The sequence below is a fragment of the Pteronotus mesoamericanus genome, unplaced genomic scaffold (genome assembly GCF_021234165.1).
Source record: "Pteronotus mesoamericanus isolate MK-2021 breed Mesoamerican mustached bat unplaced genomic scaffold, CSHL_Meso_final contig_2, whole genome shotgun sequence".
NCBI classification, from domain to species: domain Eukaryota; kingdom Metazoa; phylum Chordata; class Mammalia; order Chiroptera; family Mormoopidae; genus Pteronotus; species Pteronotus mesoamericanus.
Genome location: NW_026555084.1, coordinates 8,221,588 through 8,247,242, shown reverse-complemented (window position 1 = coordinate 8,247,242; position 25,655 = coordinate 8,221,588). Strand labels below are relative to the sequence as shown.

The 25,655-nt window shown below is 38.9% G+C and overlaps 2 protein-coding genes across 3 annotated transcripts; one reads left to right on the top strand and one right to left on the bottom strand.

The window, feature by feature from the left end:
• Nucleotides 1-2,593: 2,593 nt before the first annotated feature.
• SLU7 (SLU7 homolog, splicing factor) lies at nt 2,594-14,907 on the bottom strand. 2 transcript variants are annotated; one of them, XM_054568094.1, is made up of 16 exons: nt 14,805-14,907; nt 13,010-13,213; nt 12,240-12,393; nt 11,789-11,869; nt 11,310-11,474; nt 10,355-10,423; nt 8,179-8,226; nt 7,845-7,976; nt 7,478-7,575; nt 7,245-7,312; nt 6,994-7,133; nt 6,001-6,162; nt 4,385-4,489; nt 4,159-4,230; nt 3,955-4,071; nt 2,594-2,919 (listed from the first exon to the last, which is right to left on the bottom strand). In XM_054568094.1, the coding sequence occupies exons 2-16, from the start codon at nt 13,177-13,179 to the stop codon at nt 2,740-2,742; spliced, it is 1,761 nt and encodes a 586-aa protein (XP_054424069.1). In that variant the 5' UTR covers nt 13,180-13,213; nt 14,805-14,907; the 3' UTR covers nt 2,594-2,739. The 2 variants fall into 2 exon arrangements, with proteins under 2 accessions (XP_054424069.1, XP_054424068.1); XM_054568093.1 differs by having other exon boundaries at nt 13,010-13,195.
• A 3,488-nt stretch (nt 14,908-18,395) lies between these two features.
• PTTG1 (PTTG1 regulator of sister chromatid separation, securin) lies at nt 18,396-25,124 on the top strand. The gene is made up of 6 exons (XM_054567884.1): nt 18,396-18,443; nt 18,970-19,070; nt 19,550-19,731; nt 20,989-21,082; nt 24,232-24,390; nt 25,022-25,124. The coding sequence occupies exons 2-6, from the start codon at nt 18,980-18,982 to the stop codon at nt 25,099-25,101; spliced, it is 606 nt and encodes a 201-aa protein (XP_054423859.1). The 5' UTR covers nt 18,396-18,443; nt 18,970-18,979; the 3' UTR covers nt 25,102-25,124.
• Nucleotides 25,125-25,655: the final 531 nt, after the last annotated feature.

Below are 25,655 nucleotides of genomic sequence, written 5' to 3'. Positions count from 1 at the left end.
TCAGGTCTTGCCCATGCAGGCCACCCCCAACCCCTTCCTTAAATTGGAGCATGTGGACTCATTTCCTGAGAATCGTCATCTCTTCTAGAGAGAAGATTTTTATTCATAATTCTTTTTAACAGTACCATAAAGCAATAAACCTAGATGGGAGATACTTTAGAGAGAAACTCCAAAGGAGGAACCAGAAAACACTGTTTAAAGAAACAAACCCAGTTACAGCCCTCTTTCCTATGTGGGGGATATTTTCGTCCAGAATTCTTATATGCTTAAGGAAATGGCACTTTATTCATTTCTTTTCTTTTCCTTTTTTTTGTATAGTCAATCTTGTCAGAAGCATCCCACAAGGCTGAAGGGCCAGGGAGTGCGTAAGAATGCAGGACAGATGTCTCCTCAGGTGTTGGGGGTGAACTTGGTACAGACTGAGGGCCTGCTCAAGGTTTCTGTTAATGGAAGAAATTGCCAAAGACCCGTCTTTCTGGCCCCAGAACCAGGCCTTACATACTAGAGAAAGGAGTGGGCTTTAGAGTCAGAGATACTCTGGTGTCATGTCCTGGATCCAACATTGTAAACTCTTAGACCTTGAGCAAACTACTAGGAGTCATTAAGTCCACATGCTTAATTTTGAGATGTTATACATAGAAATTACAGCACATATAACGTAACTCCTATATATAGGAGTTCCAGCACTCAAAAGGCAGCTATTATTGAGATAAAATCAAAGCACATGTCTTGAGAAATATTCTAGGTATTACCTTTCTTCCTAATTGAAATGCAAATAAGACATGATTTCAGATATTACAGAATTCTTCCTAAAATCAGTAAATTAGGTTTCACAGGAGTGGGAACAGAGGCCCAGGAAGGGCAGGTGACACATTTTTTGAGGAAAAGGACCCTGAAAATTTCTGATTTCAAACTCACAAACTAACCCAGGCTCCCTCAGAGCCCTATCAACCACCACTTTTCGAGCAGGTATTTGAAATAATGCTATAAACCATTTCATACACACTCGAGTATTCTTAATTATATATCTTTATTAACAAAAGATAAATAAGATACAAAATAAACGCCAGTCTCAGACTTTGTTGAACTATGTTAAAGTAGGATAACATACGAAAACAAATTTTTGACATTTTTAAAGCAGATAAGAATTAGATCTACTTGCATTGCTGTTTTAATTTCATGTCAGTCTGAATCTAGATACCATAGAGTACCTAGATGGATAGTATGGATACCATAGAGATACTCACAGTACTTGACAATTAGGTTCAGTTACTCTCCCACTAGAATTACTTCTGTATATGTGCTGCCAAAGAGAGCACCAGAATTATTTGTGAGATACTAACTTTATGCAGTATCTTAGATTTTGGTAGCTCAGAAAATCCAACCATCTGTTAAAAATCAATGTACCCATGTCAGAGGTTTGAGACCCGTTTTTCCCCCTCAGGGACCCTCTCTCGTTGTATTATTTTCATAATGTTCCTAGGAGAGTCCTGAGGACCATGGCAATCTAGTAGCCCTACAAGGAGGTATCCTTACAGTTCTTTTAAGAAGCCTTCAACTTCGGGTTTTGCTTTTGCAAATTTTACAAAGTGACACCTGCTGGATACAAAGATTAGGTACAAGGGAATTCCACAAGCTTTTAAAATCAAATTTAATATTCATGATTGTTACATAAAGGCAATCACAGTAAAAAAAAAATAGTATCACAAACTATATCCTCTATGATAATGGAAAAGATTTCTGTGTCTAAAGGCTCATGTCCAGAATGGTAAAAGGCCTAGTAATTATTGGTCAACTCTGATTCAAGAATGAAAAAATTGTTCTTTTTCCATCCAAAGGTTAACATAATTAGTTCTTGGTGTAAGACACAAAGAAATACTTTAAAAATCAAAATTGTATAAACACATGAAAAACAGAATTATTACCACAGAGGATAAAGTTATTCACATCTTTTACAAATTTTTTAGACTGAATTATTTTAGCTGCAGACCAGGAAAACCTTAAAAGGCAACAACAAATGACTGTGAAATAGCTACAATTATAGTTACTACTACTGTTAAAAAATGAAGCCCTGCCCTGGCCAGGTGCCTCAGTTGGCTGAAGTGCCAACCTGAAGACCAAAACGTTTCAGGTTCAATTCCTGGTCAGGGCACATACCTAGGCTGCAGGTTCCTGCTGGTGTGTACATGCAGGCGGCGACCAATCAAGGCTTCTTTCTCACGTCACGGTTTCTCTCTCTCTCTCTCTCTCTCAAATCAATAAACATAGCCTCAGGTGAAGGTTAAAAAGAGTAAGAGGAAAAAATTAAAAAACGAATACTAAGTTTTGAGAAAGAGTAATCTACCTTTAAAATGTGTTCAAACTCTAGATAAAAGTGCCATAAAAGTTGAAAGAATAAAGTTTAAGACATAACTGTTGAGTGGAAGACAGTCCTGAGAGAAAGAGAGAGAGAGTGCGGGAATGGCTGCACGCACAAGGGAACCGGGGCCTCTTTCCATATCATTAATATAAAATTGAAAACAAAATCTTCATCTGCACGTAACGTGCCACTTCTTTGTTTTTCTTCTGTTTCTTCAGTGTGGAAAGAAATACATTTACTATAAGACTTCTGGAAGCTTTATTAAAGCCAGGCAGCAAGATGAGCAGACACTGACTTTTCCATCTACAATCATCGGCAAGAAGCTGAGAAGAGTTTATCATCAGCCGTGTTCATCATGGGTGACCGTCTGTGACGAGTGACTACTGTCCAAGGAAAGAGGCCATGGGGTCATCTGGCCTCTGACGCTTCATTCTATAGGCCTCCATTTCCTCCTCCGTGGGCTCCCGAGTTTCATATACGCTATTGTAAGGCCGCTTCCTCTCATCGACCTGCAAGAGCTCCTTGACGTGAAGAAGGCGGGCCTCCTCTGCATTCAACGCCTGCGGTGAGAGGAAACCATGAGCGCCGCGGCCCGACCCCAGTTCTCGCCTGCCCCCGAGCGAGTGGCAGAGCAGCAGAAGACCCAACTGAGTTAGAATTGCTCCGTCAAGAACCTAGATTACCTGAAAGAGCCCAGGAGTCAGCCCTTCCAATACTAGGCTGCAGCTAATCACTATTTGGCTCATATGATTATTGCCACAGAGCCCAAAACATTCTACAATATTTTTAATGCTAAAGAATTTTTCTTAAAAGGGTAAACGGGGGATAAATGGTGATGAAATGAGACTTGACTTTGGATTGTGAACACACAATACATTATACAGATGATATATTACAGAATTGTTCACTTGAAACCTATATAATTTTCTTAATCAATGTCACCCCAATAAATTAAATAAGAATTTTTTTAAAAAGCATGAACATTCATGTTGGGTGATTATGATGCATCAATGCAGGTTCATCAGTTTTAACAATATACCACTCTGGTGGGGGATGTTAATAAGACGGGAAGCTATAAATGAGGTATCATAGGAAATGGCTGTGCCTTTCTCTTAATTTTGGTTGGACTTAAATTGCTCTAGTAAAATAAAGGGTTTTAATTAATTATTTTTTTAACTTAATAGCAAACATTGAATGACATTCATTTTACTGACAGAAGCCCACAAGTGATGTTCCTGGTGGAAACTGTAATTCTGAGTTTTCTCAAGGACTTCAAACTTAGAGATTATAGAGCTAAAAGGCAATTCTTTCTGGGAAACATGTCAATATCTCTAAAATTACAGCTTTACAAAGCATGTTTCGCCTGTACATTAGTGATATTTGTCAAACATTTGAAGAAGCAGGCAATACTAAGACACAAAATCTCCATACGCCTCTAGACCTGATACAAGGTGGCGTGAGCAAATCGTTCAGGATGGGAACTCATTTCATTTTTAAAATGAGCTTGGACATAGGACTAGATAACTTATTTCCTAAGATCCCTTACCAACAAGAAATACCATTGTCATTTTTATTATTTAGACTTCACAAAGTACCTTTTTCAGTTTTTCATGTTTCTTTTCTTCGTCATCACTATCTGAACTGCTCTTTCGATGCTTCTTCTTCTTCTTCTTTTTCTTCTTTTTCTCCTCTTTTAGTTTTTCCTGATGCATCTGACAGAGAAGATTAAAATACAGTGTTATTAAGCAATAACAAAGCAAGTTTTAAATCCCTTAGGGGTTTAAAAATTCAGGGCTTACCTCCATGAGGGTTTGGGGTTTTTTCACAGATTCTTCTCCAGTTACATCATTTACAATACATTCCTCTGAATTCTGTGGGAAAATATATGTAATTGGACTTGAATATCATAGTTATCAATTATGCAACAAAAAGTTAAAATTTGAAGCATGAGGACATATGTTTCATACAGATTTTGACTTAAAAGCTTTGTTTTACAGCTCTAAGAACTACAGGACAGTTACTCACAGCAATCTCTTTCCCAGCTTCTCCAGTACAATACGAATACTTGATAAAAGAGTGACAGCATTTGTATCCCCATCGGCCTTCTTTCCAGTAAGATCCCCAGATGTGCTGCAAAGAGAAAAAGAGAGTTAAGAAAGAGATGTTACTTAAAATGGAACTTGAGCCTGGGCTGGTGTGGCTCAGTGGACTGAGCGCTGGCCTGAGAACCAAAAGGTCACTAGTTTGATTCCTGGTCTGGGCATATGCCGGCGTTGTGGGCCAGGTCACTGGCTGGCGGAGCGCAAGAAGCAACCCATCGATTCTATTGCTCATCGATGTTTCTCTTACTCTTTCTCCCCTCTACAGATAAATAAATAAAATCTTGGGGCGGGGGGATAACACCCTTAAAAAAAAAGAAGGACCTTGAACTGGGGACTGTCATACACTGTTCATAGGAGTATAAAATACAGCCCTTTTAAAGGTAGCATACGAGGACAATTATGAGGATTCCAGAGGTAGCTGACAAAAAGGTCGGCCTGACCTCAAGTATGAGAAACAGGCGTTACAGTACAGTGGTTTTATATTCTCCCCAAGACGTATTTAAAGATTTAGGGTATGTGACTTCTCTTGAAAAATTAAGGACTAGGAAATTCTGGGCCCACATTCCTGCTGGGCAAGAATTAGCAGTTGATGAACAGTGAATGCTCCTATTACACAGGGTTTGTGCGCTTTGCTTTGTACAATGTGCCTGGCTCACTTCACTCACGTATGTTTACTGGCCTGGCTCCTATAGGTTAAATTTTTAACCTAACTTAAGAGAGACAACTGTAGTTTGGATGATTTAAGAGTAGAGCAAGTGACACTATATGCTTTATGATGTGATGCAACATGAAGCATTCTACATCACCTGGGGAGTGTTCTTGTCAAAATATTTAACATATCTAATAAGGGCTTTAAATGTGAATTCCTGTTTGTAGGAAATAGAGGGAATAGAGAACTAGTTACATAATATCACCAAAAAGCAGTTAACTACTGAGGATAAGATAGTTTACAAGATAACTGGCCTGCTCTGTTGAACAGTCACTGCTATGAAAAAGGAGAGATACGCTCTAGAAAAAAGGGACATAACCACCAAGTAACAATCAAAATAAACTCTGACTGGATTCTGACTCACAAACAAACAAACAAGGCTCCAAAGAGCTATTTAAAGGTATTCTGGAGTGCATTTTGGAAAATGTGAGACCAAGAGATTAGATGATATTATCAAGGAATTAATGTCAATTTTCTGAATTGATATTGTAGCTATAAAAAGGAATATCTTTAGTTTTAAGAGATACATTATATAATTTTTATGGGTGAAATGTTATAAAACCTATAATTTCCAAATGTTTCAATGACAGCATATATGGCAACATGAAAAAAACAATTCTGATTCTAGTGGTGGGTATATGGGTGTTGAACAGTCTAGTATTCTTTTACATTTTTTTTATTTTTGGATAAATTCACAAAGCAAACTTAAATGTTAAAAAAAAAAGCAAAGCAAAGCACAGCAATGACTCAGTATTGAAGCTGTAATATAAAGATACGATCCAGAGCAATATGCTTACAAGGACACGAAATGGTTCTGGGTTAACACATACTGTGTGATTGTGGATCTTCACATCCTCCTCATACTTTGAGCAGGCAACAGCCCGCTCCTGCCCTTTAATGACTGTCCCGTGCCTTGAATACTCCACGTAGTCTTCCGTCTGAGCTAAAAGCAGTTCCGCTGGAGGGGCATCCAAATGTTCTTGGCCACCATACTAAAAGGACATTGAACATCATTAAATAAATTTTACGATAAAGATTTGCATTTAGCTCTTTACTGAAGGTTTATTCCCAATCAGAAAAATTAAAGGAGCACTCTTTATGGGCCTTGTTATCCATAACACAGTGGAAAAAAAAAGTCACCAAATTTTCATAGACAAATACAAGATGCCTCAGTTGCAATTTATCTGTTAAATGAGGCTATACTATCCTCTGCCCTGTACACATGCCCATTTGCCATGACTTTGATGCTCCTTCCCTGAAGAGGGAGAGTCTGTTTCTCCACTCCTTGTATCTGTGTGTAGCCGCATGACTTGTTGTGGTCTATGGGAAACCTGCATGTGGGATGCACACAACGGTCTGGAGAGCACTTGTGCACTGGGGCACAAGTTTTGCTACTAGTCTCTGGTGTCCTGAGAATGCCGTGGACAGAAGCTAGACTAGCCTACTCAGGAGGACAGCCCAGGTGGGGTGGAGATGAACTGTTCCAGATGAGGCCCTCTTAGGACAGCCTGCCTGCTGTCAGCAACCAGAGTGACGCCGCCTAAACCACCCAGCCTCAGGTGAGCAGGCCCAGACCAATACAGAATGAAAAAAAAGAAATGTTCATTGTAAGTTGCAAAGTTTTGAGGTGGTCTGTTCTGCTACCAAAGCTCAGCGATACTGCTATACTAATACTGTTTGCCAAATGATTAAATCAACAGAAAGGACCATTCCTGATGGATTAAAAGGGACTCTCTTCATGTAATATTTCAAGTGTAGATCAAATGCTTATTAACTGGTAATTTCTCTTTAGAAAAGTTCTTTAGCATTTTTGTCAAAATTACCTTTTCCAGGATGCTTTCTTTCTGTTGTTCTTTGAAGTCTTCTTTTTTGACTTTGAAGGACTTGTACAGCAGTTCTAGTTTGGTAGGATCGGCCTGCAGATGCACTTCAGATCCCTTGTCATAAGCTTCCCATGCAAACACTAGGGCAATTCAAAACATCTTAATAAGTTGTTGGCTACATGGTGTTTTATAAATGCCCCCAAAGCTCTTATGAGCTGGTATAAAGTCTTGACAATACAGCAAACACTTACACTGTGTCTGAGCCATTGAAATGGTATCACCTGTGTATCTAACAAAGTTATCTCCTGCATAGCTCACTCTGTAAATACAAATTGAAAAAAAATTGTTTCAGAGATTGATTTAAGGAAAATTTATTCTTTTCTGACCCAACCATAGACGATATTCATTTTAATGCAGATAGTGTTTTACAATTAAGTGCACCCCACCCCCATCTTGAAATCTGTACATTTAACTTAATACTTACTCATCTGGATTCTTCCCTGCGTTGGCATAGGGATTCTCTCTCATCGCTCTAGTTTTGGGATCATAGTAAGCAGAATTTGGATCTAAATTCCGCAAATACTAGAATAGAAAATGGTTAAAGACTGTATTAATGTTTACTTCCAACAAAAAAATTCCAGCAGACTAGCCATTGATCACAATCAGTTCTATGTGTGAATGCATTCTGGGGCACAGATGAAGAAAAGAAAACCGCAACCACAACGACACCTAATTTTGGAATGACTGACTACATTAGTCATATAATGCCCAGATATCAGAAGAGTAGGTAAATTTTAGGCTAGAAAGGCAAGTATATTTTTAAATGTGCACATTAGGTTGGCCAGGCTTACTTTTGCAATATCTTCACGGATCCTGAGATTCCGAACAGTAATCCGTCTCTTAGAGTCAAAGTTTTGTCCAGGCATGTCAATATCATCTGCATATTTATCTTCATCCTCATCTTCACTATTATGATCTTTTTCCTAAAAGGAAAAAAAAAATAGTAAAAAAAGCAGAATAGCATTTAGTTGTTTTCCTTTCATTTCTCTTTAACCATACCCTTATTTGCTTGTGTTCTTTAAAGCTATTAACTATGTATTAATATAATTAGTAATAATTATATTATATTAGCCATCAGAAACTGAAAAGTCTAATGTTTCCCCAGACAGGGCAAATATTCATTACCATCTGAGAATTTGGTTCCTCCTCTCCCCATTGGTGTTTTGGAGAATTCTGCATCAAGACAGAAGGAAAAAAATTGTTATTTTATTCTACTGAATCTATTTATTATTTAACATTTTAAAAACAGTTAAGATAGTCTTGGTGGCTCACTGGGTTAAGTGCTGGCCTATAAATCAAGAGGGTACCAGTTCAATTCCCAGTCAGGGCAAATGCCTAGGTTGTGGGCCAGGTCCCCAGTTGGGGGCATGTGAGAGGCAACCGACTGATGTATGTTTCTCTCTCACATTAATGTTTCTCTACCTTTCTCCCTCCTTTCCCTTCTCCCTAAAAAAAGAGAGAAAATCTTTTTAATAAAAGGGGGGGCGCAATGGGGGGAAAGAACATTCATTATATGTTTGTTTGTATTTACATAAGAAACTCTGAAAGAATCCACAAGAAAAATATAAAAGGTTATGGGGAAATGAGTTTAGAAATAGGGTGGATGGAGACAGGGAGAGACTTTTTGCTGCACATCTTAAATTGTTTTGAGCTCTGATCCATGTGAACTTATACAAAAGTAAGTAGGTCTATGTTTAATGACACAGAGGACAAATCATCATTGCACTATATTTTGTTTCACTGAAGGAGCAAGTTGAGTACATGAGTATGAAAAGATAAATCCACATTAAAAACATGTTATTGTAATTACACACGTATATAACGTGTGTGGGGGGGGAGGGATGTGAAGTGCGACCTAGAAAGACCTACTTCAAAAAGTTAGTAGTTAACAAAGGGGATATTTATTCCTTATAATTTTTCAATTTTTATTTCACTATACTACTTGCAAAATCAGAAATATTAAAAAAATATTTTGGAGTTCCCATAAGTTGCTAGTTTAACAAAGAACATGCGTATTGCTATACAGATAGCCACATCTCTGTAATGCAGACTGCTCTACTATATGTAGTTAATCTTAATATCCAAGTTCCCAAGTGGGCAAAAATTATCAGTGCTCTACATACATTAAAGAATGCTTACTGGGGAAATAAATTATACTATTTTTATAACAGAGAATATGTTAGATAAAAAGAAACAGGCCATTTTTCTTTTTCCAAAGTTGGTAATAATCATCACAACAGCTACTAATTACCAAGTGTTTACTACATGATATTTATGCTAAGCCCTTTATGGGGTAGCCTGCTTTAGGAATGATAAACTGAGGCCCAGAGAGGCAAATTAATTTTTCTAGGACTACCTCATTAGCCAGGGGGCAAAGGTGGATTTTAACATCTGTTAGCTTGTGCTGTGAACCTGCCTGAGAGTAGTCTCAGTGACTGTTTACTTGGTGATTAATAGTTACTTAGTCCTGTTTGCTTGTAGTCCATACTTCCTAAGAGTCCCATTTGGGAATTTAAACATCAAATGATTACTATTTATGCCATAAGTTTTTAAAAAATAAATGACTATAACCCTAACAGGCACAATATATGTTAACTATTAAGTTGACATGAATAAAAGAAGAAACAAATTGGCTGCAATATATACATATGTATGTGTGTATATATATATATATATTTTTTACTATGAAACTTTTTTTGCCCAGCTGTAAAATTATCACATGTTCATTATGGAAAATATTTTTTTAAAAAACAGAATACATAGAAAAATTCAATACTCCACATTAAACGAAAACTGGTATTCCGGTATTTTTTTTCTATGTGATAACATCATCATATTTTTTCATGTGTCACTAAAATGAGTTATCCTGTGTCACTAAAATGAGTTATCCTGTGTTATTACAAGATCTTGATAAAAGTCACTTTGAGAACCAAGCAACATTCTATCATGCAGATGCAGGATAGCTTACTTCATCAATTACCTATTCCCAGATATTTAAACCATTTCCATTTTTGCTATTGAAAACCTTGCTACAATGAACATCTTTGTGTATGATGATTTTTGGGAATACTAGAAAATTCTTTAGGATAGAGAATCTGCTAACTTAATTCCAGAAAAGGTATACAAATATTTTATGGCAATATTCTTTCCAAAATGATCACATCAATTTTTATTTTCCTGAATGCTATAAAAGTGTCACTTTTATTCTTCTCCCTCAATAGCAGAAGATACAGAAATTCTTGTTTCAGTTTTCATTTACTAAGATATGAAGTTTTTTTTATTGATCATTTTTATTACTTACAGCCTGTTCCACTAATTTTCCCGAGGCCAATTCTTCTTGGAGTTTCTGGGCTTTCAATGTTCGTTTTGCCTAACCAAAAACAAAACAAAACATTTGCAATTTACTTAAACATTCAAGTGAACATTCAATTTTTGTAATATATTTAAGAGGAGTAAGTCTATTGTTTTCAGAAAAGGTCAGCGGACAAGGTCATCTCTTTGTGATTTCCTGGAGCTCTAGACCTGTGTCTCTCTAAGGAACAGCCGTTAGAAACTCCTGTTTGAACCAGGCATGAATGGAAATTGAGCGAGACAGCACCTGTGAGAAACTGCAGAGAGAAAGCCCTATTGAAGAGGGGCAGCCACCTGACGCCAGATGACTGGCTCTTGCCAGGTAGGCCCAGTATTACCATATATTTCACTCTTTGAGAGAAGATAAAACATAGATTATGTAAAATCCATGCTTTTTAAGTGTTAACTGCCTCTTGGAAAAAATTAAAAAGCAGTGCGACTATGGTTTTTACAGAATAGGGATGAGCAGGTGAAAACATAACAGAAAAAAATTGAGGTTGAATTAAAGTGAAATTCAATTTTCTGAAACAAGTTTCCTAGTCCCCTTCTACCACCCTCAAATGCTGAGACACTGTAAAATAGGCCCACAGGCAAAATATAGCCTGGGAACCAATTTTATAACCTCAAAAAACCAAAAGCTTTGGACACTATAATCTGCTCTCACATTTCCAATATTTTTTGCAACCTAAGCCAGGGAGTAAATGACAACACAAGAATCAAATAAAACAAAAATTGCTGCCAAATAGGGCTAGCGCACTGTTTATGCTCACTATTCAATTATGCTTACATAAAAAATGCCACCATTTTTAAACTGCTTGAAGAATCAAAAAACAGAGTTGCTAAATTAAAGATACAGCAAATTATACATTCTTTAAGAACACTAGGAAAGCAGGAATTTTGCTCACCAGATCAACTTTGGCATATTCTTCTACAATTTTCATGTGTTCTTCTGGATTGTAGCCATTCCACCGATCCCTCTTCCCATCATAGTCAAACGTCAGCTGAGGCTGGACATGTTCGTCTGGAGCTATATTAATCCCTGTAAATTTTGCTCCAACTCGCCTTGGTCTCTGGAAAACAGAGTAAGATTAAGTCTTTCCCTAAGTACCTATATCCCAGAGGAAAATTTCATACAATGTTTATAGAGCAGGTGTGACCGTATCGTGGGACTTTTTATGGTCTATTTAATAAAATTACCAGTTATTGACTTCCAGCAGAAAAATTTAATGATGTTGAATTGAGATTAATTTCATGGAAATTAATTTTTATTTAAGTGATAGGTAACAATAGGTGATTTTAGAAAAGAAGAGTTAAGCCCTCTGACAAGGAATAAAGAAAGAAGGACTCTGACAACAGTTTCCTAAATTCTCGAAGATGAATTTACCTCAAAGCAGTCTTTCTTTTTGTGAGTCATGGCCCCACAATTTTCACATGCTCCTTTGCGGTACTTAGTAGCTATGGAATTCTGTAAGTGAATAAAAGAAAAACAAAGAAAATGTTTTATTTATCTGAGTAAGTTAGGAATAACATTGGCTTTCATTATATTGTCTAGTGAAATGATTTGTTAAGAGGATAAGTTAGATTCTCTACAGTTTTATAAATGAGAAAGTTTAAGGACTTCAGCAATATAAAATTTATAAAACACAGGAGCTAATATCATATGTATTGTGAATTTTAATGCCAGATAAAAAATTATGTAACCCATTTCTACTTTATATAGTGTTGTATTAACAGCTGTTATATTAAGTTTTAAAAATAAAATCTCCATTTACACATGGATACACACACATACATACATATATATATGTATATATATATAGTTAGTGCCTTCATACCTCTTTCACACCCCTCTTGTACCACTCTCCAGATGAGCTGTACTGCCTCTGTTTTTCTGGCTGTGGTCTCTGGTGCTTTAAAGTAGGTCTTTTTGATGGATCAATATACCATGGCACTGAAGAAATATACTGAGGAATATGAGGGTTGATGTCTCTGTAATAAAATAATTTTTTTTAAAGAATAAAGCTTAAAAATAATCGATATTACAATTACTAAAGGTAGCTTATACAGAATCTGAGGATAGAAATATTGCAGTGGGGACGGGGAGGAGAGGATACACTTGTTATCTCTATAATAAAAAAATAAAAATAAAAAATAAAGTAATTTAGAGTGAAAAAATTTCCCACAAAGAAACTAAGAATAGTGATATAACTGAAGGTGGAAGAGAGATGTTAATTTTAGTGAGATAAATCTTGTATCAGAGTAAGAGGTAAACTAGTAATGTCTTAGAGTTGATTAAAATAATGGGTTAAATATATTACTTAGACATGTGGATGTATCAGCCAGAAAAACTAGGAAATACAAAGATTTTTAAGTAGTCAACTTTTGTAAGTGGGATAGGAAGTAGAAGGGTTGAAAGGGACGCTAGTGTTCATTTTAGGTCCTTCAATATTATTCAATATCCGTCAATATTATATGTGTTTGATAAAATAAATAAAACAAACATGATATAAATGGCAAAAATAGCTTCCTGTCAAAGGATGAGGAACTGATAAAGAAGACATAAATCTGAATTCTGAATGAACAGATCATGCAAAAAATTACTTACTTTCCTTCTTCATCAACTTCTGCAGGAGCATTACCCAGTTTTCTCTGTTCTTCTAGCTCCTTCTTCTTTCTCCAGTCCTCTCTGGTCATCTTCTTTGGTTCTTCCAAACTCATTTCTTTGGAGCCCGACAACGGGGCAGCATTAGCTGCATCCACAGCTGCAGCCGACATTGTTATCTGGCTTCTTCTGTGAAAAGGAAGAAACCTGTATTGGTGTAAACAGGCCTTCACAAGTTCATCAGTGAAACTATAAAAATTACCTGCTAATGACACATACTCTGAGTAATAAATAATGTTTTGTATGTTCTCATTCTTTCATAGTATCTGTGAGGAAAGGGCCTCTTCCCCCTAAATAAAAGCTTCTACTATTGTAGTTATTTTCTCAATTTTAATTTACAAATGAAGAGACATACACATGTATTTAAAAATTTAAGATTCTCTCATATACATTTCTGAATTCTCTATGTAAATGTTAAACTTTCCTACCACACTAACTCTTAATGAGTAAACAGGGTCCGATCTTTGTTGTCCTTAAAGACTGAATGCCTTAAGAGTTATCTATATTTATTACCTCTACTTCCCTCTTCCCTCTTCAATCAATCTAACTTAGCTTCCAATCCTTACCACTCTGAAGAGTTACCGGGAAGTTATCAGTGGCCATTCTTTTCAGTTCTGTTCCCTCTTTGATGTATTCTTATCCCTTGGCTTAGGGGACACTGTATTCTGGTTTTTCTTGTACCCCTCTCGCTGCTCCTCCTGTCTCCTTTGTAGGTTTATACATTTCTGCCTAGTTATTTAATTTTGGATTCTGCAAGGCTCAGTACTACAGCCTCTTTCATCATCCTGAAGACCACTAGTAGGACATGCACATCTATTTCCAAGACTTTAGTAGCCACAATACACCACTGTTGGCTCCAATTTATGTCTCTATTCTAGACCTTTTATCTGAGCTTCTGATACATATATTCCAATTGCTTACTTCACAGCATCTTCACTTAGAGGTCTCTAAGACACCTAAACTCAACAAATCTTAATTCAAACTCATCATCTCCTCTATGAAATCTAACTCTCCTTCCAGTTTCACCTCTTAATGAACAACACCACCATTCATCCCTTCACTTTAGAGTTCCAGCTAATCCCCATACCTATTTCATCATTAAAAATTATTTTCACCTTCTGAATATCACTCATATTAATCTAATTCTCTTCTCAGTGCTACCACCTTTTATTACTTTTTCCTACTTACTACATGCCATTTCAAATACTCCAGTAGTCATATTCCGACACTACAAAGAAACAAGTAAAATTACTTTTGCAATACTTTATTTAACCCAATATATCCAGCGTATTATGTCGCCATAAGAAAAAATACACTGTCGTTAAAGCCTGATAGCGACGTTACACTTGCTCCGACTAGCCACATTTCACGTGCTTAAGTGCCACAAGCAGCTAATAGCTACCATACTGCGCAATGCAGCTCCAATGACATAATTTTTACTTTAAAAACCACTGAAGACACAGTTCTGGCCTGACTGGGCCGAAGTACAATACCATGGCTAAAGCTTAGGACAGTGGCTTCCTTCTCGGTGCGTGTTCCCTCCCCAACCTGGTGTTCCTCATCCCTCTAAACGTACATATTAAGAGCTGGAAGCTTTTGACCTATTTTTCTCTCCTTGTACACGACCCGGCCGACCCCACCTCACTGCACTGTCCCCCTCCCCGCCACCTCCCGCACCATCTCCGCTCCGGCTTGCCTCACCACTCTCCCCACCCAAGTTCTCAAAATAATTCCTCACCAAGTCCTGTCGCAGGGGACCCCAAAACCACTGGACGGACAGAAACAAAGCCAATACGTCTATGTTTACTTCCTGTATTCCCCGCTTCCCGGCAGCCACCGCGGAACACATGCGCACTAACTACTCTTTGGGTCTCACGAGCCCGAGACTTTGGTCTCGCGAGATCTCGAGTTTCGCCACCATTCAGACTCCCTCGTACCTATAGTGAAAATTTTTTCAAAACCCAAATTTGTTCATATCTCGTCCCACTACCCAAACTTAGCACCTTCCAAAGCAGCGCTGTCCAAGAGAACTATAAATCCAGCTCTAGATGTCATTTTAAATATTTCAGTATCCATATTATGACAATGGATACAGGTAAGATTACTTTTGCAATAATATTTAACTTAACCTAGTATATCCAGCATATCATTTCGCCGTAAGAAAAAAGTAAACTAAGTCTTTAAAATCTGATATGGATATTACAGTTGCTCAAACTAGCCACATTTCAAGTGCTTGCAGAGTACAAGTGCTTAAGAGCCACTAGCAGCTAATAGCTGTCGTAATAGGTAGAGCAGCTCCCGTGACATACTTTTTTCTTTAAAAACCACTAAAGACACAGTCCTGGCCTGACTGGGCCCAAGTACATATCTGAGGATTGGGATGGCGGCTTCCTTAAAGGTACCCGTTCCCTGTTCCCTCCTCCACCTGTCATTCATCTCCCCTTTGAGGATGTACCTAAGAATTAGAAGCCTTCTGCCCATTTTCTGAGGGTCTCTGGCTTCATCTCTCTCCCCATAACCTTCTCCCTCCTCCTACCTTGTTGGCTGCCGCCTACCGCGAAGCTGGATTTAATTAAGGTTGCAGCCTCTCCCAGAAATACAATCTAATCATCCAGTCTGGAATTTTCTGATCTAGGAGAGCGGACTGAGACCTTTGTAGATTTAAGAAAAGAGATTTATTTGGACCCGTCTGAGGACATTGCTTGCGAGCAGAGTTCGGGATGTTTATATAGGCAGGAGGACAAAGGAAAATACAACTGCATCAGCTGTTTTTGTTAGTTACATATATTCATAGAGTAATAGCTTTACATCAGGTGGAGAGAATATATCTATTTATTATCGAAGGTAAGGTCATCAAGCACCTGGAGAAGGTTTCTCGCAGCAACTATTTTTTTACGTTTTTACGATGTGGAAAGAACAGGCACTGGCTGGCTTCTATAATCATTTATCTTTTTAATTGGAACTATTGGAAGGTATATGTGGCTAGTCCCAGGGAAGGTCTTGGTGAGGAATTTACTGTATTGCCTTGGTTACTGATCAACTTTCAGTAGCAGCTGAGACACTCTTTCCTTTCTCAAGTCCCAGTGAGGCTATCTGTCACATGGGCACTCTTCATCTGTTATCCCCTTGGAGAGAAGAATCTATCTGCATGATGAAAACTCTCCCCTTCTTATTCCAGCGCCCTGCCAAAAAGATGTCCTGGCCTCCAAATAAGTCTTTCCTCTCTTTTGTTAATATCTCCCTTGCCCCATCCTTCTTCCTATATAAACCTGTCAAATGCTCTTGTAATGGTTAGGGGGGATGCTGCCTGATTCATGAGTCATTAAATAAAGCCAATTAGATCTTCACATTTACTCAGCTGAATTTTTTTTTTTTTGGTCCCATCTGTTCTGGTCATTTTATAAAAAATTGTCAAAATAACATGTATTCCTTTAAAAAGTAAAAGTGAAAATAGTTAACATTTTTGCCTCAATAAGATAGCCCATTTTAATATCTATTTTTTTTTCTTATTAGGAATTTGCAATGCCTAGAGTTTAGGAATGTAAATATTAATTTTGATTCTATAGGGCAGTCGATGAAAGAATAAAGTGTCAGAGAATAGCCTTAAAGCGAGTAGTCTATGAATCACCCACACTTGGTTTTTATCTTCTTAAGACAATTACTGAAATTTGCTTGGAAGTGCTGAGGTCTATTAGATTCAAACCACCAGGCACAAGCCAGAGAGCTCCCCTCCCAGAGGAAGCATAGAATGTGGTGGACAAGAGTGCCAAAACTTTTCTAAGGTTTGGATTCCTCCCTGGAGGATTGATTCTGAGGAGGGTTTAAGGAAGCAGTTCTGAATGGGTTTCTCTTGTAAATCAGGATCAGGATACACTGGGGTGGATTAGGATCTAGGTGCTCTTAGGAAGTGAGGGTGGTGTAGCAATTGGGTATCCCACGAATAATTTGGAATAACAAAGTGGGTCTGAGGCATCATTAATAAGAAAACAGTGGTCACTCAAAGAGGAGGTGGTTGTGGCATTTTCAGTTACTGAATGACCTTGGGAAACAGCACTTCCTGTTATAAGGGGAAGACTTGCCCCAGGGAGATACAAACCTTGCAGCCAAAAACCTTAGGAGATAGAGGATCCCCACTTGGAAGTTGTAAGCAATGTACAGGTTTGGTTTCAAAAATTAACACTTTTGTGTGCCGATGATATAATATGGACCTGAGACATGTAGAAGGTGGTACAGGGAGAGAATAAGGGAGAGGGTGGGGATTATGGAAGAGGTAATAAAGGTATGCGTGGTTATTTGATCTTTTCTTCACCTTCTTGTGTTAGGATCCTTTCTTCCGGATGCATTAAACAGCATTCAGTAATTGTTTACTGAATGAATCATTGAGTCAATTTTGGTCCTGAAATGCCAGGGAAGAAGGGGCAATGAGCTGCCGTATTTTGAGAACCATGTCTATGCCAGTCCCTGTTAAATGATAGACTTTTTAAGGAAGCCTGAATTGTGTGTTCGGTAGGATCATCATTTTGTTCCTAAGCCAGCGATTCCTGTTGCCATACTAGAAAAAACATCCTAGCCTGAAATGTTGAGGAAGGGCCTTCAGCTAGGGACTAATCAGTCCATTTTTAATCACAATAATAATAAAATGACTCAAATATTGCTGTTTGATCTATCTGTACTTACATTTTTTTTCCTTAATTTTTAATTTTGCTCTGCTAGTGTTCTTTCAGCCCTGTTTGGGTTGGGATGTTTTCCCCACCTGACTACGTATTTTTTCATATTTCTAATTGAAATAGAACTATTATATGTCCATTTTTACTTAGTTATTTTCCTGAAGACTGCAATGCTTTTTTACTCCAGGATGCCCCTTCTTTTTTATTTTATCTGGTCTATTTACTTTCTGGACGAATAGTTGATTAGTGGAAGACTTTAGAAAAGTAGTTCTGTTGCCAATTACTTTTTGAACCTCACAACCATTTCATTTAAGAACATCTTGGCCCCTCAAGTGTCATGGGAAAACAAAACTATATCCTGATATCATAATAATCATCATAATTATTTGTCATTGGAGACCATATTTACTCCCCTTATATCTGTGTGGGGGGCACTGGTTAAAAATAAAAAAGACCTAAAAGTTCATTTTTAAGGTGTCTGGAGGTTTGATTTTTTTTCTTCCGAAGAAACAAGCTATAATCTAAACCCGAGATTATACAGCTCCAGGGAAAAAGCTTTCGGGGCGGAGCCCAAGGAGTTTAGGTTCCTCTCATTGGTCCTTCCGGCGAGCCTCCTTCCCACTCCGGTCCCGTCTCCTGGGCGGATGAACCAATAGGGATGTGAGTTGTTGTTCAAATGCCGGCCGGGCGAAACGGCTGGAGGCTGAAGCGTGGGTGATTTTGGTTGTTGATCTTAAGGTGGGCGATTGGAGAGGTCGCGAGTGGTTGGGCCGGAGGGTGGGTTCTGGCGAGGAAAAACGCGTATTGGGGTTGGGGGCCGGAGACTGGGAGCCGGTGCCAGGGAGCGGCAGGGTGCGGGCAAGGGCCGGGTACTCGGGAGGGTGGGGGTGGGTCAGGGTCAGGGTGTTTTGGGAGTGGTGGAGCGAGGACCAGGGGCCCGGGGCTTGGGTTTCCCGAGTCTGTAGCGCCGAGCCGGGTTGAGCCGCGTCCTTGGACTGTATTGCAACCTCCGACGGTTCGGTTCTGATAAGTACTGGTGTCTCTGCCGGCTTCAAACCGCCAACTCTTCTGGAATTTAGAGTCTCTGACGCATCCTTCAAAAGTTAGCTGGATTTAAGTGCCCGTTGGCTCAAGCTCGGGCTTCTCTCCGCTTAATGGAAAGTTCGGTCTGTGCTACCCCTTAGTTCGCTCGTCTTCCCCAACACCGAGGGTCTAATATGTATTTCATACCCCTAGTTGATCCAGAATGGCTACTGTAATCTTTGTGGATAAGGAAAACGGAGAACCGGGCACCCATGTTACTCCTAAGGACCGGCTGAAGCTGGGGCCCCGGCCAGGTAAGTATACAGGCTGCAATCAGATACACAGGTATTGTGGATCAATTGTGGGCGTGGCCTGGAGCCTAGGGAAGCATTTAGTGTACCTTTTGGGCAGTTGGAGGCAAGTTTGCTGAATACAGACATACCTCCTTTTATTGCACTTTGCAGATGTTGCCTTTTTTTTTTTTTTTTTAATTAAAGGCAAGACCCTCCCTCGAGCAGAAAGATTATGACTCGCTTTATACTTGCTCTGTTGTTTTCGTCTGCAACCGAACCTGTAATATCTCCGAGGTATTCCTATACTGCTATTACAGGGTGCTTGTTGTGAGTCTGTCATGTTCAATATTCAAATGAGATTGCCAATTGCCCTGCCACTGTCAAGAATGGGGGTTAAGTTTGCAGTGAGAATTAGGCCAAGTTTATACACAGTCAGCCTTCAAGTTGCACGGATGTGTATTGCCCAAATAATCTTATGGTACTTTTTTTTTTTTAAGCAGTCAAAGCTTTAGATGGGAGATCTCAGGTTTCAACATCACATGTTGGCAAAATGTTTGGTGCTCCACCTGCCTTACCTAAAGCTCCCAGGAAGGCTTTGGGAACTGTCAACAGAGCCACAGAAAAGTCAGTAAAGACTAATGGACCTCTCAAACAGAAACAGACAAACTTCTCTGCTAAAAAGGTAAGATTGTCTATAAAGACACTAAGTTTAAACACTTCAGCACTTTTGGCTCTTAAAATGACTTGGCATCCTATCTGGCTTTCTTCCCAGTGAGTAGGGCAAATACAGGCTACCTAACATATTGGCAGAAGGGAATCATACTGTTTTTGTGAACTTCCTCTGTACCTCAAGATCAGAATGCTCTGAAGCTGCTGGTGAATATTTTTGCCTCACCTGCCTTTAACGTCTTGAAGCAGGTTGGTTGGCAGTACAGGCTTACCTCAAAGATACTGAGGGTTGGGTTCCAGGCCACCATAAAATGAAGTGTCGCCATAAAGCAAGTCCTTTTCATGGAGGGTCTCGCTTTCAGTTTGCTTAAAAAAAAAAAAAATCTATGAAGTGCAATAAAACGAATGTGATAAAATGAGGTATGTCTGTATCTACTTACACATACGGGAAGTGCTTTGCATATAACAGCTCAGGTGCTGCCATTCTCCACCCCACCTCCCAGAGGAAGGACCAGCCCCTTAGGGGATAACTTGCTAGCACGTTGACCTTTGTGTTTGAGCTAGCTACAGGTCAGTGCATCCCAGGCTGAGAGAGATGACTTGGGTGTGTGGATTAACACTGTATTTGAATAACTGTTTTGTTTAATGTGTATTAAGAAAGAACAATTAATTAAAGTAACATTGAAGGAAACACATGGAAAATCACACTTCCAAAAGCCAAAAAGTGGCGTTTAGGATTAGCTTGCATTCTGGCTGACTCAGGCCCCTTTACTCCTCTGTTAGGCTGAGTAATTGAGTTAATTGCCTCCGCTCTGCATTCCTGATGGCGTAGGCTGACAGGAACTGATACTTAAATTTCAGGCTTAACTTTTGAGCTGCACTGCTAGAATTGCTCGTCGAATTGTATTTGTGTGTAATCATAGAACTAAGGATAAAAAAATAATTAAAAAAAGAGATAAGGATCACGGTTCTTAGAAGTCAACATGAAATTGAAAAAATTTAAAATGTGGTGAAGCCTTCACGTGCCTTTTTTTTTCTTTAAGAAATTTATTGATTTGACAGAGCAAGAGGAAGGGAGGGAGAGAGAAAGAAATATTGATTTGTTGTTCCACTTACTTATCCATTCATTGGTAGCTTCTTGACTGGAGATCAGCAACCTTGGTGTATCAGGACGATGCTCTAACCAACTGAGCTACCCAGCCAGGGCAGCAGCCTTCACATGTCTTGAAAAGGCTCTCTCACTGACTCATGTTTTCTTGGCTTGTTTTAGGTGACTGAGAAGACTGTTCAAGGAAAGAGCTCCGCTCCTGCTTCAGATGACACCTATCCAGAAATAGAAAAATTCTTTCCCTTCAATCCTCTAGGTAATATCCTTTGGTATTACAGAAATGCTTTGGCCTTGAATTTCTCTTAGAATCCAATTCAGCTGTAACTTGCTCTAGATACAAATATGACACATGACCCAAAACTATAATGAGACTGTCTGAATCTGGGTCACTTTGAACAAATATACTTGTTAGTAGATTTATTTGTAAGGTACCATTTTTAGGTCAGAAGGGGAATTGGAGCGACAATGTGGAGAACACTTTCCCTCCTAGGGGAAGGAAGGCGTGTTCACTAACAAGTCTGCAGCAGACAGCCCTAGTGAGTCTGTTAGAAAGTGGGCTTTATATCAAATTGAACAATGGTGGAAAACTTCACATAGCTAGTGAAAACATGAAAGTTTTCACTTTTTCAGCCTGCTCCATGTATCTGAAACATTTTTATTATAGAACCAGCTTTTTTAGCTTTAATTTACTCTCATTTGAAGAGAGGCTACTGTATGCCAGGCCGCGCCCTGTGGGAGCCCATGATACAGAGGGAAGGTCCAGCTCTGAAGAAATCATCACAGTGAGGGTGAGCAAGTAGAAAAACAGGGCCTGTTAGGGGGATCCAGACCTAGCCTGGAACAGCAGGGAAGCTTTCACGAAGTGGAGCCTTGCAGGCCATAAGGAGACAGCTGGGTGAAGAAGGGGACCGGTGAGGCCAGCGCATTGTATGCAGAAGTGTGTGCAAAGGTCCTGAGGTAGGAGGAAGGACCGGTGTGGATCGGGGGAGCCGAAAGCAGAGTGAAGGACACAGGTGAAAGCAGTGGGGGCAGAGCAACCAGGGTTTCCTGGCTTTCTCAGCTGGACTTTTTGCCCTTTCACCCAAAGGGCATCTGGTCATTCTACTAGTATACATTCCGGTTGTTTGTGGCTTTTCTACATTGCAAACAATTCTGCAGTTAGTATCCTAGAAGTGACTTTGTGAGTTTACTCAGTGAGTAAACTTTAGGAATTGCTGTGTCTCGAAGGGAAGGGTATGTGATGACGCTCGGATAGCATCTGTGCTGATGGTTACCATTCAGACATTAAGGAAATGAGGTAGGTTTATGCCTGTGGCCAGGAAGGAGGGCTCCAGTATGTTGCGATTCAGGAAAGACACATGGCCAACTTGTCCTTTAAAATAGGAGCATAAGTGCCTGAACCCACCTCCTGCTTCCCCCATGTCCTCTAACTGCAAATGTTTTACAACTCTGATCTTTATCAGAAATGCAGTGGGTATCTCTCTCCTTTAAATAGAGGTGTGGATAAAAAGCACTGCGCCTTAGCATGGATCAGGGCAAGGGGCAACACGCTATATTTAGTAGTCACTCTGTCCCTCACTACCAATACGCCCAAGTAAGGGCGTATAATTGGCCATTTGTAGTTATTTTAACTTCTGTTTGTATTTTTGTTTTCCTTTGATAATGTGACTACTTTTAAGAGATATTAGTGGAAATTAGCCCTGTTATGTTGCAGACTTGTTTCCTCTTGAGTCTTTTGTCTGTTTATGGTTTTCTTTACAATTCAGTGGTTTTAAATTAAGTAGTCACTGTCAGTTCCTTTTTGACTTCTGGGTCTTACCAGGCTTCAAAAGGAGTAGGCAAATTCCTAGTACTTAGGCTTTAGAGAACTTTCACACTTCTCGGTGTATCTGGACAACGCTTTAACCCACCGAGCTGCCCGGCCAGGGCCCTCTTTGTTCTTATCTTGTGAGAAAATGGTTAACCTTGAAAAGAGGAAAGATTCAATATTTAAATCCGACTTTGTTACTGTCAAGAAAAACCAGTTTTCAATAACTAACACACTGGTTCTCAAATTTTTGTTTAATTACACTTTTGCACTCTTAAGGAGGACCCCAAAGAACTTCTGGTTGTGTGTTCTGTTTATATTTCCTGTATTAGAAATTAGAATGGAGATATTTAACATTATTAATTGGTTAAAAAATAATAAAACTATTATGTTAATATAAATGACTTTAAAAATATAAATTTTCAAAAAAAACTTATTGAGAAGATTAGCATGGTTTTATATTTTTGAAAATTTGCTTTATTTGGCTTAATATAAGACAGCTGGATTTTCCTGATGTCTGCATTCAGTCTGTTGCATCTGTTTCAGTTAAAGTGTTTGAAGAAAATCTGGCCTCTTGCAGATACCTAGTTAGGAAAGGGAGAGGCGTTTAATAGTCTTTGCAGATAAGTATAGTTTTCTTTGATACTATACTAAAATTCAATCAGTGGCTCTGAAACCGTATCAATAAACATTTTGTACTCTGACAATAAAATGCCTTGGTCTTCTTGGCACTTCAAATATGTCCTTTATCCTTGCATTCATCACACATTGGTCACTGAGGAATATTGGTTTATTGAAAAAGGTAGATTAACCAAATGTTGAAATGGTTCATTATGCAATACCAGTAGCACCTTCTTTAACAGCACCACTGATCTCATCAGAAAAGTATTATGTAAGAGGGAGCTGTCAAGCTAATGATTGCAGATAAGTTCTCCAAAGTTCTAGGTTTTTCTTGAAATTGTGAACTATTATTGGCAGCAAACACTGTTTTTCCTGAAGGGATAGATTCCTTTCATTCCTTTGAGAAAATGTGCAACTCACACCCAACTCTGAGTAACCATAGTTTGTCCTCCAGTTCTTTCAACTAAACGTGTTTGGAAAAAGGCCTGTAGTTTAGCTTGCAAGTCAAACAATTGCCCAAATCCTATTTCTTTGAGATCACCATTGTACTTCAGTATGCAGCAGAGTGCTTTCTGATACACTTCTTATTTTATTGTACAGAATATTAAAAGGATATGTCCTCAAAGATCGAGAGCTAAAAAAGTTAATACTTTCTCTTGTATATGGCAGAATGGTATGTGAAACTGGCATTTTTTTTTTTTTTTTTTTACTGCAGGTGAATGGTAGTGAGGAACAGAGTGACTACTAAATATAGCGTGTTGCCCCTTGCCCTGATCCATGCTAAGGCGCAGTGATTTTTATCCACCATTGCTTTTGTGCCATCCTTGCAAATGTCAACACAGTGGGAACCGGTGTTAATGTTATTAGAGAAGTAGTTTTGACCTTGTGAACCTGCTGAAAGGGTCTGCAGGCTCCCAGGAGGCTACTGACCAGACTGAGAATTGGCGCCCTGACAAAATCCTTTGTGTTCGTGGCAGACTTTGAGAGTTTCGACCTGCCTGAAGAGCACCGGATTGCCCAGCTGCCCTTGACCGGAGTGCCTCTCATGATCCTCGATGAGGAGAGGAAACTGGAAAGGCTGTTACACCTCGGGCCCCCTTCGCCTCTGAAGATGCCCCCGCCACTGTGGGAGTCCGGTAAGTGAACAAGGGCCCTTCTAGAAGGGCCCCAAACAGTTAGTGCCGTGACACCTGCATCCTCGCGGGGACAGAGTTGTGTGAAAGGTTAGCCTGCCAGTAATTTCTGTCCTTCAAACTTCAGGATGAGGTTTCAAAATAATGAAAACTATTCTCAATTGGTATTCCTTTTTAGTTCCAAATGCCCAGGTAAAATCAAGTCATTCTGGAATCCGGACAGCTGTAGATACAGCAAAGCGAGATTGAATTTAGCATAGTTATAAATTGAAGTAAAATAAACTTGCTTGAAATGAGAATTCCAAGTTATATCCAGAGCTTGTACAGGATCAAGACACCTGTAAAATAGCACAGAATGACAATAGTACTGCACGAGGTTTGACGTCTTGGCTCAAGCTCGTGGTGAGACGCCCTCATCAGTGTTTTCTATTTGTTCTGATGAGATAACTTACACTATTTTTATAAATTCACATTATTGATATTGTTGGCTCATGTGTGTAGGTGGGGCGGGCATAGGGATTCAGTAGACAAGGGGAAAACAATCAATGATTAAAAGCGACAACTGATGTCTGTGTTGAGATGGGCAACTAATTGAGGGTTTGCAGATATTGAATACGAAATTCCTGTTTTCTAGATCCGTTGCAGTCTCCCTCAAGCATTCTGTCGACTCTGGATGTTGAATTGCCACCTGTGTGCTATGACGTAGAGATTTAAGTTTCTTAGTGCTTTATAGTTTGTGTGTATGTATTAACAGTTTGTATTAATAAAGCAATTCTTTAACAGACTCTTAATATTGCAGTTGATATTTGTAATTTGCTTAAAACAATATAAAAACTAGTATCAATAGAAGTGTTAATAGGTAAGAATCTATAATCTGACAATAGAAGTTTGTCTGATTTGAAAAATTTACCGTACAACCCTTTGGTTTGTTTTAACAGCTTATTTTAGAAGCTGCCACTGTTTTCCCTGAAACATACACCCCTCAATGTGTATTTCAATGTGTGTTTTATTGCCTTTTTGTGGCCATTAACTAGTGCCAGTCGTTAGATCTCTTAATTAGAAGAGCCACTTCAAGCTTGTTAAGTATCTGTTGCTAGGCATTCTTTATTGCTGGTTCTATTTAGTTTCTAATGACTTGAATACCCAGTATTCAGTGATCAGAATTGGAAAGGCTCTAAATCTCCTAAGAAGTCCACCTCCTTGGGATCTTCAGTTAGGTTCTTTGAAGATCACAGCAGGTAATTTACTGATGGTAAGATCTCCTTTTT

Coding starts and splice junctions, on each gene's coding strand:
- SLU7 (XM_054568094.1), bottom strand. CDS start 13,179: ATGTCGGCTGCAGCTGTGGATGCAGCTAATGCTGCCCCGTTGTCGGGC. Junction 10,424..11,309: donor AATATGCCAAAGTTGATCTG/GTGAGCAAAATT, acceptor GTTTTTGGTTAG/GCAAAACGAACATTGAAAGC. Junction 8,227..10,354: donor GAAAATTAGTGGAACAGGCT/GTAAGTAATAAA, acceptor GTCTTGATGCAG/AATTCTCCAAAACACCAATG.
- PTTG1 (XM_054567884.1), top strand. CDS start 18,980: ATGGCTACTGTAATCTTTGTGGATAAGGAAAACGGAGAACCGGGCACC. Junction 21,083..24,231: donor CTTTCCCTTCAATCCTCTAG/GTAATATCCTTT, acceptor TGTTCGTGGCAG/ACTTTGAGAGTTTCGACCTG. Junction 24,391..25,021: donor CCCGCCACTGTGGGAGTCCG/GTAAGTGAACAA, acceptor CCTGTTTTCTAG/ATCCGTTGCAGTCTCCCTCA.